The 16,095-nt window shown below is 38.1% G+C and overlaps 1 protein-coding gene across 1 annotated transcript in view; it reads right to left on the bottom strand.

The window, feature by feature from the left end:
* The window catches only part of RPAP3 (RNA polymerase II associated protein 3), a 47,339-nt gene that overhangs the window by 30,591 nt on the left and 653 nt on the right, over positions 1 to 16,095 (bottom strand). Inside the window, exons 2-5 of the mRNA XM_059185557.1 lie at positions 13,410 to 13,593; positions 12,537 to 12,677; positions 9,308 to 9,430; positions 8,365 to 8,492 (exon numbers count right to left, since the gene is read on the bottom strand). Of these exons, the coding sequence (XP_059041540.1) occupies positions 8,365 to 8,492; positions 9,308 to 9,430; positions 12,537 to 12,677; positions 13,410 to 13,562 (545 nt within the window). The 5' untranslated portion in view covers positions 13,563 to 13,593. The remainder of the gene's footprint in view (positions 1 to 8,364; positions 8,493 to 9,307; positions 9,431 to 12,536; positions 12,678 to 13,409; positions 13,594 to 16,095) is intronic.

Raw genomic sequence — 16,095 nt, 5'->3', positions numbered from 1 at the left:
TATCTTGATGGTATTTGTCTTCTTTTAAATTCTTACAGTAAGTCCATTCTCTGCTTATGATAAAACTCTAATACATTCATGTTCTTCAACATAAATATGTATTTTTAAAGGGTCAGTATGACTTAAAGATAAAGATTAGAACATATTTTAAGTTTTCCATAATGAAAGGTCTCTAGGTTAAAGAGTGGATAAATGATTTTTCAAAATAAGGATATTAATTTCTATACAATATTTACCCAGCTAACTTTCTTTTGTGAATTGGGTAAAGATGTCATTACTCAAATTTTTATTGGAGGAACACCTTGGTAACGTGAACTACAGGAGCATGGTCTGAACATCTGAAACCATTTAAACCATTTAAAATGGTTTGAATAAAATAACTCAATAAAAAGAAGCGAGCCATAAGAATTTACAGCTGAAAAGAAATGTAGTATGGGCTTCATCTCTTCACAGACACTTTATCACGAAAGATTTTTTTATTCTAATTTTTTTTATTAAGACAAATTTTCTAGAGCAGTTTTAGGCTCACAGCAGTACCAAGGGGAAGGTACAGACACTTCTCATCTGTATACTCCCTGCCTTCACACGTGCAGGGTTATCATTATCAGTATCCCACATCAGAGTGGTACATCTGGACAAGGGATGAACCCACACTGGCACACCATTATCCTCCAAGGTCCACAGTTTACATTATAGCTTATTCTCAGTGCTGAACATTCTATGGTTTTGAAAAAATATAAAATGGCATGTATCTATCACTACATTATTACAGAGTATTTTCACTGCCCTAAAAATCTCCTGTGCGCTGCCTATTCATTCCTCCATCACCCTCAACCCCTGATAACCACTTACATTTTTATGGTCTCTATCGTTTTGCCTTTTCCAGAATGTCACAGAGTTGAAAAGTATGAAATCATACAGCATATAGATTTTTCAGATTAGTTTCTTTCACACAGAAATATGCATCTTAAAGGGGAGCTAAGATGGTGGTGTAGCAGGAAGAATGTAGGCTTGCCTCATTCCTCCAACTCTGCTAGATAAATATCAAGTATCAAATCATTCTAAATAGCCAAGTACTTGACCTGAGGACTGACAAAACAAACTGTACAACTCGAGGGAGAGGAGACGAGGAGACCCTATCAAGGAAGGTAGAGAGTGCAGAAATGTGGTTTGGCAGAGAAACGGATCTCAGGTGCTGTGGAGTGAAGGGAGCCCTGATCCTGATTGAGGAGAACGGTGATAGAGTAGAGTGCTCAGGGACAGGGACAGGCACAGAGACAGCAAGTCCCCAAAGTCACTGGCTTGGAAAATGAGAGCAGCTGATTTTCAGGAGTTTTTCCAGCAGGAGGGATTGACAACTGGAGTTTTAGAGGTCGAGCTTGGCTGGAATAGAGCCCTGAGGCCGCTGCCCTGCTCCTAGGCAAGCTACCTGGGGGCAGAAGTGATCTGAGGTTCGTCTATGGCACACAGGAAGACTGCTGACTCTTCTTGGAGCACTCTTCTTGGAGAGGTGGCATCCACAAAGACACCTCTTGAGGGACAAAAAAGCCAGAGGGTGCCATTTCCCTCCCCTGCCCCCCAGCAGAGATGCCAGAGATGCAGAAACACCTGCTAAGGGCAGCTAACCCAGCTAGTCCAGATATACTGGCTGTTTAGCCGACTTTGCTGCAAATCCCACACCCCTGCACTGTGGCGCCACTGCCCTTCTTGGTCAAACCTGCATTCGTCCCTGCACAGCAAGAGCATCCCCCAGAAGAACAGCTCAGGTCCTTGCCCCAGCATGCCTCTATAAAGTTTTGAATTTTAGAAGTCAGCAGGCTTGGCTGGGACAGAATGCAAAGTACACTGCACTGTTTCCAGCAGGAATGCAACCAGGAGACACACAGACTGGAAACAGCGACCCGAACACCGCTCTTCTGGGAGTATTTCCCTCCAAGCAGCAAGTGGAGACCCCTCTCCGGGTACAAAGGAACCATCCTTCCAAACCCCTTAGCATAAACCAACTTCAGTTTGTTAACTGAAGCACAGCACCAATACTGGCTGCCTAACCTGCTTATTACACCAAGTCCCAGGCTCCTGCGCCCCACTGGTATGGCTTTTCTCAGGCAAGTGTGCCTAAGTCCCAGCGCAGCAGGCCCTTTCCCCAGACCACCAGCAGAAACCCCCACACGCACCACGTCTACTGACCAGAGAGTTTTCTGCAAGGTTTCAGTTCTAATGGTAGTAGCAACAGCAGGTCTCATTTAACAAGCAGACCAGAGCACACCTAGTTAAAGCTTGCCATACTCTGGCCAAGGTTCAAACACTGCCCACAGCAGGCAAGGAGAACCTCTACTGATGCCTGACCTGAGGGACAGAAGAGCCAAACACGGCAGCACACACCAGACACTCCCGGAGCACCATGCCCTGGACACTATATGACCTCCTCTCCATAAAGCTAGGAAACGTCACAGGCTTTTCTAAAATACAGAAGACAGACAGAGACTCAGACAAAATGCCAACACAGAGGAATGCATCCCAAAAGAGAATGAGAAAAGGTCATGGTCAGAGATCTAATCGAAACAGGTAAGTAATATGCCTGACGGAGAATATAAAGCAACAATCAAGGATACTCACTGGGCTTGAGAAAAGTATAGAAGACATCGGGGAGACCCTTGCCACAGAGATAAGAGTTAAAAAACAATCAGAATAAAAAACGTAGTAACTAAGATTCCAAACAGACTGGATGTAATGACCCCAGAGAAGGAAGATGCAGAGGAACAAGTAAGTGATAGAGAAGATAGAATAATGGAAAATAAAGAAGCTGAACAAAAAAAAAAAAAAAAAAGAATTATGGATCACAAGAATAGACTTAGGGAACTCAGTGACTCCATCACACATAACATTCATACCATAGGAGTCCCAGATGAAGAAAAGAGAGAAAAGGAGGCAGATTTACTTGAGTAAATAATCACTAAAAACTTTCCTAATCTGGGGAAGGAAGCAGACATCAGAACCCAGAAGGCACAAAGAACTCCCACCAAAATCAAATGAAATAGGCCAACACCAAGACATATTGCAGTTAAATGTGCAAAATCTAGAGAGAAAGAAAAAATCCTAAAAGCAGGCAAAACAAAAGAAGCACCTAACTTACACAGGAGACCCATAAGGCTAAGTGGAGATCTCACCACAAAAACCTGGCAAGCCAAAAGGGAATGGAATGATAGATACATTCAACATGCTGAACGGGAAAAATACGCAACCAAGAATATTCTATACAGCAAGGCCATCATTCAGAATTGAAGGAGAGATTAAAGAGTTCCCCACACAAACAAAAACTAAAGGAGTTCATGACCACTAGACCAGCCTTGCAGGAGATAGTAAGTGGACCTCTGAGTGGGGAAAAAAGACCAAAAGTGACAAAGACTAAAAAGTAACAGAGAAAATCTCCAGAAACAACAACAGAAGTAATAAAATGACACTAAATTCATATCTATCAGTAAGTACTCTGAATGTAAATGGACCAAATGCTCCAATCAAAAGACACAGGGTATCAGAATACATTTAAAAAAAAAAAAAAAGACCCATCTATATGCGGCTTACAAGATTCATTTTAGACCTAAAGACGCCTGCAGATTGGAAGTGAGGGGATAGACAACCATCTATCATGCAAACAGAAGTCAAAAGAAAGCTGGAATAGCAACACTTATATCAGACAAACTACATTTTACACCAAAGACTGCAAAAAGAGATGAAGAAGGGCACTGTATCATAATAAAGTGAACTGTCCAAAAAGGAGATCTAACAACTATTAAATATTTATGGCCCCAATGTGGGAGCACCCAAAAATATAAAATAATTAATAACATAAAGGAACTCGATAATAATACAATAATAGTAGGGGACTTTAACACAGCACTTACAGCAATGGACAGATCACCGAAGCAGAAAATCAACAAGGAAACAATGGCTTTGAAAGACACACAGAACCAGATGGACTTAATAGATACATGCAGAACATTTCATCCTAAAGCAGCAGAATACACGTTCTTTACAAGGGCACAGGGGACGTTCTCCAGAACAGATTACATACTACGTCACAAATCAGGCCTCAGCAAGTACAAAAAGACTGAGATCATATCATACATATTTTCTGACCACAACACTATTAACCGTGAAGTCAACAAGAAAACATTTGGAAGGAGCACAAATACATGGATGTCATAAACAACACCCTAGTAAAGAATGAATGGATCAACCAGGATATCACTGAAGAAATAAGAGAATACAAGGAAACAAATGAAAATGAAAACATGATTCAAGGGCGCCTGGGTGGCTCAGTGGGTTAAGCCGCTGCCTTCAGCTCAGGTCATGATCTCAGAGTCCTGGGATCGAGTCCCGCGTCGGGCTCTCTGCTCAGCAGAGAGCCTGCTTCCCTCTCTCTCTGCCTGCCTCTCCATCTACTTGTAATTTCTCTCTGTCAAATAAATAAATAAAATCTTTAAAAAAAAAAAAAAAAAAAGAAAACATGATTCAAAAGCTTTGGGATACAGCAAAAGCGATCCTAAAAGGGAATTATTCAGCTGTGCAGGCCTACCATAAAAAGCAAGAAAAATCTCAACTACACAACCTAACCTTACACCTAGAAAAGAGCTAGAAAAAGAACAACAAACAAAGCTTAAAGCCAGCAGAAGAAGAGAAATAATAAAGATCAGAGAAGGAATAAATGATACAGAAACAATAACAAAAACAGCAGAACAGATCAATGAAACCAGGAGCTGGTTCTTTGAAAGAATTAATAAAATCGATAAACCCCTGGCCAGACTTACCAAAAAAGAAAAGAGAAAGGACCCAAATAAATAAAATCACAAAAGAACAAGGAGACATTAACCACCAAGACCACAGAAATACAATTATAAGAGAACATTATGAAAACTTACATGCCAACAAATTGGACAACAGGGAAGAAATGGGTAAATTTCACAGAAACATATATAAACTACCAAAACTGAAACAGGAAGAAACAAAAAACTTGAGCAGACTGATAACCAGCAAAGAAATAGAATCAATAATCAAAAATCCCCCAACAAAAATCCAGGACCAGATAGCTTTCCAGGGGAATTCTACCAAACATATAAAGAAGAGTTAATACCTACTCTTCTCAAACTCTTCCAAAAAAATAGCAATAGAAGGAAAACTTCCAAACTCATTCTACGAACCCAGCATTACCCTGATTCCAAAACCAAAGAGTCCACTAAAAAAGAGAACTATAGGCCAATAACCCTGAAGAATATGGATGCAAAAATTCTCAACAAAATACTAGCAAATCAAATCTAACAGTACATTAAAAGAGTCACTCACCACAACCAAATGGGATTTATTCCTAGGCTGCAAATGTTTCCGTATTTGCAAATCAATCAACATGATATACCACATTAATAAAAGAATTAATAAAAGAAAGGATAAGAAATATATGATTCTCTCAATAGATGCAGAAAAACATTTGACAAAGCACAACATCCATTCATGATAAAATCCCTCAACAAAGTGGGAATAGAAGAAACATACCTCAATATCACAAAGGCCATCTATGAAAAACATCCTCCATGGGAAAACACTGAGAGCTTTTCCTCTACAGTCAGGAAGAAGTCAGGGACGTTCACTCTCACCAGTTATGTAACATAGTACTAGAAATCCTAGCCTCAACAATCAAGATTACAAAAAGAAATAAACAGGATCCAAATCAGCAAGGAAGGAGTCAAACATTCACTTACGCATATGACATGATACACTATATAGAAAACCTAAACAACTCTACCAAAAAATTGCTAGAACTGACACTCAAATTCAGTAATGTTACAGGATACAAAATCAATGTACAGAATACTGTTGGATTTCTATACATCAATAATGAAGCAGCAGAAAGAGAAATCAAGGAATTAATCGCATTTACAATTGCACCAAAAACCATAAGATACCTGGGAATAAACCTAACCAAAGAGGTGAAAGATCTGTACTCTGAAAACTGCTGAACACTTAAGAAAGAAACTGAAGAGGACACAAAGAAGGGGAAAACATTTTACACTCATGGATTGGAAAAACAAATATTGTTAAAATGTCTAGACCACCCAAAGCAATTCACACATTTAACACAATCCCTATCAAAATACCAACAGCATTTTTCAGAGCTAAAACAAACAATCCTAAAATCTGTGTGGAATCACAGAAGACCCCAAACAGCCAAGAAAATCAAGAACAATAAGGCTGGAGGCATCAGAATTCCAGACTTCAAGCTATATTTCAAAGCTATAGTCTTCCAGACAGTATGACACTGGCATAAAAACAGTCATAGAGATCAATGTAATAGAATAGAAAACCCAGAAATGGATCCACAACTCTATGGTCAATTAATCTCTGACAAACCAGGAAAGAATATCCAATGGAAAAAGATAGTCTCTTCAACAAATGGTGTTGGGAAAACTGGACAGTAACATGAAAAAAAAAAAAAAAAGAAGAAAGAAAAGAAACTGGACCACTTTCTTACACCATACACAAAAATAAAGTCAAAATGGACAAAAGACCTAAATGTGAGACAGGAAACCATCAAATTCCTAGAGGAGAACACACGCAGTAACCTGACACTGGCTGTAGCAACTTCTCACTAGAAATGTCTCCAGAGGCAAGCAAAACAAAAGCAAAAATAAACTACAGGGACTTCATCAAAATAAAAAGCTTCTGCACAGCAAAGGAGGCCATCAACAAAACTAAAAGGCAACTAAAAGAATGGGAGAAGATACTTGCAAATGACACATCTGATAAAGGACTGGTATCCAAAAATCTATAAAGAACTTATAAAACTCATAAAGCACATAATCCAGTTAAGAAATGGGCAGAAGATGAGTAGACAGTTCTCCAAAGAAGACATACAAATGACCAACAGACACATGACAAGATGCTCAACATCACTCATCATCACACATTAAAACTACAATGAGGTATCACCTCACACCTGTCAGAATGGCTAAAATTAACAACACAGGAAATAACAGGTATTGGTTGAGGATGAGCAGAAAAGGGAACCCTCTTACTCTGATGGTGGGAATGCAAACTGGTGCAGCTACTCTGGAAAAAACAGTATGGAGGTTCCTCAAAAAGTTAAAAACAGAACTACCCTACATTCCAGCAACTGCAGTATTAGCTAGTTACCTAAAGGTTACAAAAATACTGATTTAAAGGGTACATGCACCCCGATGCTTACAGCATACCAACAATAGCCAAATTATGTAAAGAGTCCAAAAGTCCACCGTAAAATGGGTAAAGAAGATGTCGTATATACACAACAGAATATTACTCAGCCATCAAGAATGAAACCTTGCCATTTGCAATGATGCGAATGGAGCTAGAGTGTATTATGCTAAACAAAATCAGTCAGAGAAAGACAAATACCACAGGATTTCACTCATGTGGAATTCAAGAAACCACACAAATGAACATGGGCCGGGGGACGGGGGGGAACAAACCAAGAAGCAAACTCTTAACTACAGACACAAACTGAGGTTTACTGGAGAAGAGGTAGGCGAGGGAATGGGTTAAGTGATGGGTATTAAGGAGGGCACTTGTGATAAGCACTGAGTCTTGCATATAAGCAATGAATCACTAAATCACTAATATTACACCATGTGTTAACTGGAATTTAAATAACAATTTGGAGGGGGAAAAAATGAAGATTCTACCTCCATTTTCAAGGAAAGAAGAAATAACCTTTTTATGATTTATGATTCCCAAATGCTAGTCTGCAGGCAAGTTCCAGAATTTGGGACAAGTTTTTACTACATTATGATGAAAACTGGGAAAAGACAGGCCATACAGTAAATTCTTAAAATGTCAAATGATTTCATTAAAAGACCTTTCCAGGGGCGCCTGGATGGCTCAGTCATTAAACGTCTGCCTTCAGCTTAGGTCATGATCCCAGGGTCCTGGGATCGAGCCCCACATTGGGCTGCCTGCTTGGTGGGAAGCCTGCTTCTTCCTCTCCCATTCTCCCTGCTACTGTTCCCTCTCTCGCTGTGTCTCTCTCTGTCAAATAAATAAATAAAATCTTTTTAAAAAATAAAAATAAAAAATAATACTGCCAAACAGCCTTTTGTTCAAGAAATTATAATGACAGCAAATGACCATATGTTTGTTTTACTAGGCTTAGTTATGAGAATAAAAAGTAACACTAAAAAAAGAGAAGAAATATGCATCTAAGGTTCCTTCATTACTGTTCACAGCTTAGTAACTCAAGCTTTTTTATCGCTTGGTATTACGTCTGAAAGATTTTTTTTTTTTTAAATCAGCCTCCATACACAGTTAAAATAGTCACACATTATGGGAATCCCTTACTTTTTCAACCTAAAGTATGCTGACGCTCTGTTTGTTGGCAACACAGGATTATACGGATCAGCATCCATGCCTTTGGTGTAGCATTCAATTGCTTCATCGTATTTTCCTTGTTTGAAGTATTTATTGCCCTGAAAAAGCATATGGGATCAGATATATACCGGCAGAGAATTGCAGAACCATTTTCTTTCAATATTATGCATCTCTTTCTAACTCATTAGCTCTGTGTTCAAGGTTAATAGGAAAGAAGAGAAAATTAAGCAGAATGGTCTTTCAACAGATGCTGAAATTCACTAGTCACTATATGAGCAGAAGCCAAAAAGGTAGTGGCAGAAAAATGAGTAACATACCTAGCATTATGCACTTTTGATTTGACAATAACCCACAGAAATGTAACAAAAGAAAGACATCAAGATGAAGTTTAATCTGTAAAGAATTCCATCTTCTTGAAAAGCAATATAGTTTTATAATGAGGCTTTCTAAAGAGGGATGTTTAACATTTCTAAAAAGTAACCAAAGATGACCTGTGATATGGAGGAGTGGAATTTAATATTCATGTCAGATTCACACTCTGCTTTTAAGTTACTTTAGTCTACTACCAAAAAAAAAACCTAAAAGGACTCTGTACAGTCCATGCAATTTACATATAAAAATTCATTTAACATTCATAACAATCCATTGAAGTTTAGTATTGCTATTAATCTTATTTTTATAGTAAAGAAAACTGAAGTACAGGTAATTAAAGAACTTGTCACAGGATCTGAACCCATACAATCTGGTTTCAGAGCATATACTCATAACCAACAAGTTATACTGCCTCTTATATGGATACAGCCAGTAACAAGTTTGAACACCCCCTAAATTACATTGAAGAGATACTGAGATCCACATAATTTTCTACATATCCTGCTTACACGAAGGAAACTAATGCTAGCCTAAAGAATACCTTTTCTTTTAGAGCAAGAGCCTTTTGTGAATCTACATGAATCCCATCTTCTTCTGACTCTGATTCTTGAGACACAGAATCATGGGTATTTTCTTCTTTATCAAGCTCATCAAGGATACTGTCCTGAAATTATAAGTAGAACAGTGCTCATAATTACATGACCATTAAAAAAAGAAAAAGTACACTCAACAGAACTTAGGTTGTAATGATCTAAGGTCCTGAAGGCCTACAGTAGCTTTCAATCCAAGTAGCCTCTAATTGTTAGGATTATCTCCAGAGAAAAATGTACCCTTGTTTAGAAAACCAAGATCCAAACCACCTGAAGAATCTAGCTTTAAAGTCATGAAGTAATATCTAAGTCAACAGAGTCTATACCACCCCTAAATTACAAACTATTGGTAGTGAGGTATTTATGGCTTGACATACACAAAGTTTGGAAATAACCCCAAACTAATGTGATAAAGAACCAATAGGCAAGAAATGGTTTTTACTAAAAACCTTTTTTCTTCCTTACTCTCAAAATGTGAAAAACTGCCTGTAAAGCACATTAACTCCTAATCATCACAAAAACCTACGAGATAAGTATAATTCCCCATTTTTTTTTTTACTGAAAGGAACCGAGACACAGAAGTTTGTTAACTCAAGAACACTTGGCTAATGAGAGGCCAAGTCAGGATTTAAATCGAGGCAAATCTGCATCCTCTGAAGAGCTCTCAGTGACTGTGTTATATTGTCTCTCAATGAATTCCAAAATTCCAGCTGACTATATCAAAGAAAATACATAATATACTAATCCAACAATTCCCAATCTCTTTTGGATCACATATTCCTCTCATGGTAATAAATCATCTCATAAACCCCATCAGGATTTTTAAATCATGTTTATCATATATGATAAAAGAATCGTTTTTAGTAAGAGACTTTAAAACCAGTAAGTGTTAAAAAGTTCATTAAAATTCATTTAAACAAAAACCTTGATTATATAAACAAAATTTCTTGCATTTAATACCATACTATTTCATGTCAAAAAACCCCAAATCATTGGTAAACTGAAAAATAAAATAAAATCTATGCTCAGTTTCACTGAATGAACATTAAGAGACTGAAACTCAGCTAAGTGTTTTAGCATAAAGATTCTACAAATCCCACCAGCCTCCCGACATTAAAGAGCCAAGATTATTCAACGCTGCTGTGCTTGCATGTGTAGACCACTAGCAGCAGCAGCACACTAAAGCAGCTGCTCAGATCTCAACTCGAGTGGAAAGGTAAGTAAACATCTACATCTTGTACAGATAAACGAAAATAACGTCAAGCAATGCAGTACATCATGGCGGTACTGGCCACACAAAGGAGTTCAATCGATATCTGTTGAATGAGTAAATGACTGTGTAGAAAGCACCTCTCTCAGAAATGATCTAAGGATGATGGTTCTCAGGAAAAAGCACTATAGGAAGATACCACCTTAAGAAAAGGAAAAAGCTATATAAATAATGAGGGATAAGGTCACAAAAAAATAAAGGTAGACTACATAATACTCAGCAGAAAAAATATGTTCAGAAAATATCATTTCCCACAGCAATAAATTCAAGACTAAAGTCATACTTTTCTTATATCGCGACAATACTGAAGCAGATGGTTAGTAGTCCCAGCTCTAACTTAAGTCAATTAGCCTTGGCTTCATTAAGAAAAATACAACTCATCTGGAAAACTTTGAGCAGTGTCTTCTAAAACTAAATGTATATATAAACTATGACCTGGCATATTCCCTCCCAGGTGCTTATATCCATCAAAAGACAAAGAATGTTGGGACGCCTGGGTGGCTCAGTTGGTTAAGCAGCTGCCTTCGGCTCAGGTCATGATCCCAGAGTCCTGGGATCGAGTCCCACATCAGGCTCCTTGCTCTGTAGGGAGCCTGCTTCTCCCTCTGACTCTGCCTGCCTCTCTGTCTGCCTGTGCTTGCTCTCTCTCTTTGACAAATAAATAAATAAAATCTTTAAAAAAAAAAAAAAAAAAAAAAAAAGACAAAGAATGTTCATAGCAGGTTTATTCATAATAGCCCCAAACTGGAAACAACCCAAATGTATGTTAATAGGAGAATGAATACACAAATTGTGATATATTCACACAATGGAATTCCGATCAGCAAGGAAAAAGAACAAATTATTGCTACTTAATAATATGGATCAATCTCAGACAATGCTAGCAAACAAAACCAAACACAAAAGAGTGCATACTGTACGATACATTTATATGAAATTCCAAAACTGACAAAACTGATCTATAATATGAGAGATCACAATAGTGGCTACCTTTGGAAGGTAACCAAATGAAAAGAAAGGCTTCTGGGATGCTCGAAATGTCTTCTATCTTGATGCGGATGGTGGATTCTCAGGTACATACAGGAGAAAAAAATTGAGGAAGCTATACACTTAAGATTTTTGCACTTTACTGTATGTGTTTAAGAACCTCAAATAAAAAATTTTAAAACAGGGCGCCTGGGTGGCTTAGTGGGTTAAGCCGCTGCCTTCGGCTCAGGTCATGATCTCAGGGTCCTGGGATCGAGTCCCGCATCGGGCTCTCTGCTCAGCAGGGAGCCTGCTTCCCTCTCTCTCTCTCTCTGCCTGCCTCTCCATCTACTTGTGATCTCTCTCTGTCAAATAAATAAATAAAATCTTTAAAAAAAAAAAAAATTTTTAAACAGAAAAGTCCAAATAAACAAAAATCAAAAGAGTGGTTAGCTATGGGAGTAGAAGGAAGATAAGATGGGATGGGGATGCAGTATTTTTGAACTCTGTATGCAATGGTGGTTACCCAAATCTACATGTTAAAAAATGGCATCGAACTCTACATATACTGTACCATTATCAGTTTCCTGGTTTTGACACTATACTATAATTAAGGAAGATATAACCACTGGGGTAAACTGGGCGGGGAGTATGCTGGACCTCCATGTACTATTTTTGCAAAAACAAAAAAGAAAGAAAAAATCGAAAAAAAAAAAAAAAAAAAAAGGAATCCTGGCTGTTTTAGCCAATCACTGAAAGAGGGCTTCAGGAGAAAAAATAATCTAGTTAACTGAAAAGCATTGTAATTAAATTTGGATTCATATAAAATAATCTTTAAGTGAAAGACACAAAGGTAAGAACTTTTTCATTTAACCCATCACTCTTAGCTAACTCGAAGACAATTTTATTCAAGTACTAAGAAGCACATACGGCGATTAACTCACCACATCAAGTTTTGCCCATGCCTCATAATCATAAGATTTTATCCTGTTTTTTGTGTTTTCATCTTTGGTTTTTTTAGAAGACTCTTTTGGCTTGCCTTTCTTCTTTTTCCTAAAATTCCCATTTCTAATAGGAGGTAAATTCTAGGGATGGGGGAAAAAAAATAAACACACAATGTTTGAGCACTGCTTTACTATTACTTTTCTGTATAACTACCAATGTTTAAAATTCTCACTAAATTATATTTTCAAGAAGTACTTTTATTTTTTAAGGGCTTAAATATACCAATTTACCATCTTTACTTAATTCATGCTTGAAAAGTTTAATTCATTCTTTGACAAATATTGAATATTGTTTAGTCACAAGGAAAGTATTATCTAGAAATTTTAATTATACATTTAATTTGCAAACCTAAATTCACACTTCCAAAATTGCCTGATTTTCAGCCTTACAAGGAATTAGCAGCAGTGCAACAGCAAATTGAACTGCCTCTACATCAGTATGAAAAAATTATCCATATTTAAATGCAATCTTAAGAACCTATGTAAGTAATCTACATGTTATGCTAATACTGTATGTTAAGATATCATTAAATATATAACTATACATGATATGTATAATATACATATACTTAAATATCAAATTAAGAATTATCACATGGACTTCCTTTCTCTAAATATTGGCTAAGCCTTAAAATGTCTTAATAGAGTTAATACAATTATTACAAAGACTTAAGAAGCAGAATTTTTCAAAATGTTGACAGCTGGCAAATCACTTCAGTTTCAGTATTTTCAGAACATTTTAAAAGGTTGGGCTTTATTTTAAATTGAATAGTTTTGCTGGATTCTGAAGTAGGACTTGATTAAGAAACTTACCTCTTCAGGAACACCATTCTGTCTTCTTAGTTCCATATCCTTCTGTTTAATATCTTTTTCCCAGTTCTCTAAATCCCTCATAAAGTCCTGTAATTCTTCTGCATTTTGTTTCACTTGTAGCTGTAATTCAATTGCTTTATTTGTCGAAGTCATTGTGGCCTGCAGAGTTTTGGCCAACCAATCTCTGACATGAATGAAAAGAATTATTTATTTTTGAAGCATAGCTAATTAATGAGTTTTTACCACTTCATAAATGGCAAAAACACATGCATGGGGGGGGGAGCCTAAAGTGATGACGAAGAAAGAAAACATCAGTTTATTATTTAAATGAGTCAATGTTTGCTAAATGAACAAATGAAAAATAGACAAGTCTGGGAATCACTGCAATGCAGTATCAATGAAAGGCAATGAGGGGGAAATCCCTGAAATTTGCAAGTAGCCTATGGTAGCAGACTGCTCATCTCCAGTTTATGAATTAATCCGAATTATCTCCTTTACTCCTTTTCAAAATTTATTGAATTTCTGCTATGTGACAGGCCATGTAAAAGCAAGTAAGAGGGGGAGATAACCATAAGAGACTCTCAATCTGGGGGTGGCTGGAGGGGTGGGGTGAGAGGGAAGGGGTGGCTGGGTGATGGACAATAGGGGGGGTATGTGCTATGGTGAGTGCTGTGAACTGTGTAGGACTGATGAAACAAATAATACTTATATGTTTAAAATACACACACACACACACACAAGTAAGACAAGGTCCCAGGTCTAGTGGAGAAGGAAACAAAATAATCAAGGACTGAGCCACAAAATATTATGCTAGACAGGGTTTTTCAGCCTTTGGGCTATTGACATTTTGAGCCAGATTAATTCTTTGTGGTAGAGGGTCTGTCCTATGCACTGTAAGATAGTTGGCAACACCCCTGGCGTGTTCCAACTACGTGGCAGTATTCTTCCTCCCCTCCAGACTGCGACCATCAAAAATGTCTCCAGACATTGTCAAATGTGACCTAGAAGGCATATTAACTCCTGGTTGAGAACAAATGTGCTAGAGGCACATACAGATGCTGTGGGGCTGACCACAAATGACAGGCATAAATCAGATGGTGGAAAGGGTGGTGGGTTCCAGGAAAGTCTCCCGAGGTGCTCTAACTAGCCAAGTTTCAAAGTGGCCAGCCAAAGTGATTAACCATGGAGGAGTGGACAGGCAGACCAAAGGACTAAGAAAGAGATAATGGAAGAGATGGCTGAGGTGGCTATGGCACAGATCTCAAGATGCCAGGCCGTGAGGTCTGAAAGCTATGAAAAGTATTCTGGAGGTAAAATAAAAAGTACATGATGACTGATTCAGTTGAGGAGCGGGGGACCAGAGAAGGACCTAACCAGTCTTAGATGCCCACCTTGGAAGCCTGGAGAAATTAGTAGTACTATCTGAGTCAGGATCACAATTTTAAGAAGAAAAGACGGGAGCACCTGGCCAGCTCAGTCAGTCAGGTGAAAGTGCCACTCTCTTAATCTGGGGTTATGAGTTCAAGCCCCAGATTGGGCATAGAGATTACTTTAAAAAAAAAAAAACTTTTTATTTTTATTTTATTTATTTTTTTTTTTTTGAAAAGTAAAGAAAAAGAGGTTTCAGAATTGGAGGACAAGAAGAAAGACAAATATTGCAGTTTGGGATATGCTGAACTGGGTACTTAGGGGACATGAGGATGACATATCCAGTAGGTAGTTACATAGGATAGAGATATAAATTTATAAATTTGGGTGTCAGCAGCATAAAGATGGAAGTTACAATCAGGGATATGGACCTGCTTCATCACTGTGACTACTGGGTTGGGTGGGGAGGGGGTGGAGCCTGCAAAACACTACCATTTAGTGAACCAACTGAGGAGGCGATGCCAATACAGGAAAACTAGGCAGCAACATCTAGAGAGCTTGGAGGAAAACTTGCAGAGTACTGTCACAGAAAAGAACTTCCAAAAAAGAGTTCTCACTTTGAACAAAGGCTGGCAGTGCCTAATGACACATAGGTAGCATAAGGGGAAAGAAGGTGCATGGTACTTAGACATATAAAGATTTACTGAGAGTTTCGATGAGATTTAAGAAAAGGATGGACAGGGGCGCCTGGGTGGCTCAGTGGGTTAAGCGCTGCCTTCGGCTCGGGTCATGATCTCAGGGTCCTGGGATCGAGTCCCGCGTCGGCTCTCTGCTCAGCAGGGAGCCTGCTTCTCTCTCTCTCTCTCTGCCTGCCTCTCTGCCTACTTGTGATCTCTATCTGTCAAATAAATAAGTAAAATCTTTAAAAAAAAAAAAAAAAGGATGGACATAAAATGAGCTAAGGAGTAAATGAGATTATATGGGGATCAGCATAATGCTGTCTTTAGTAATCTAAGATTACTCACGAGTAGAGTCTGGCGGAAGAGGACAAAGAGAATCAAGGTAAAATAAGATCTAGGAAAAGGGATGACTGATCAGGGAAAGTCTGCAAAAAGGTGGGAAGGGCCTCAACGCTTAAGAGGAGTGCGGCAGTAGCACGGGAGAGAGAGCGCGGAAATTAGAAACATCACTTTCCTAATGGTTGCAAATGCAGATAGGTCTTCTGAACCCTTGCTTTGACTTACAACCTAACTTTAACCTTCTTTTCAGACAGTGCCCAAGTGTGATCACACATGTGTATCTTAATAAACGGAATGAG

Source organism: Mustela lutreola, chromosome 8, assembly GCF_030435805.1.
Source record: "Mustela lutreola isolate mMusLut2 chromosome 8, mMusLut2.pri, whole genome shotgun sequence".
NCBI lineage: Eukaryota > Metazoa > Chordata > Mammalia > Carnivora > Mustelidae > Mustela > Mustela lutreola.
This window is presented reverse-complemented; position numbering and strand designations above follow the sequence as displayed.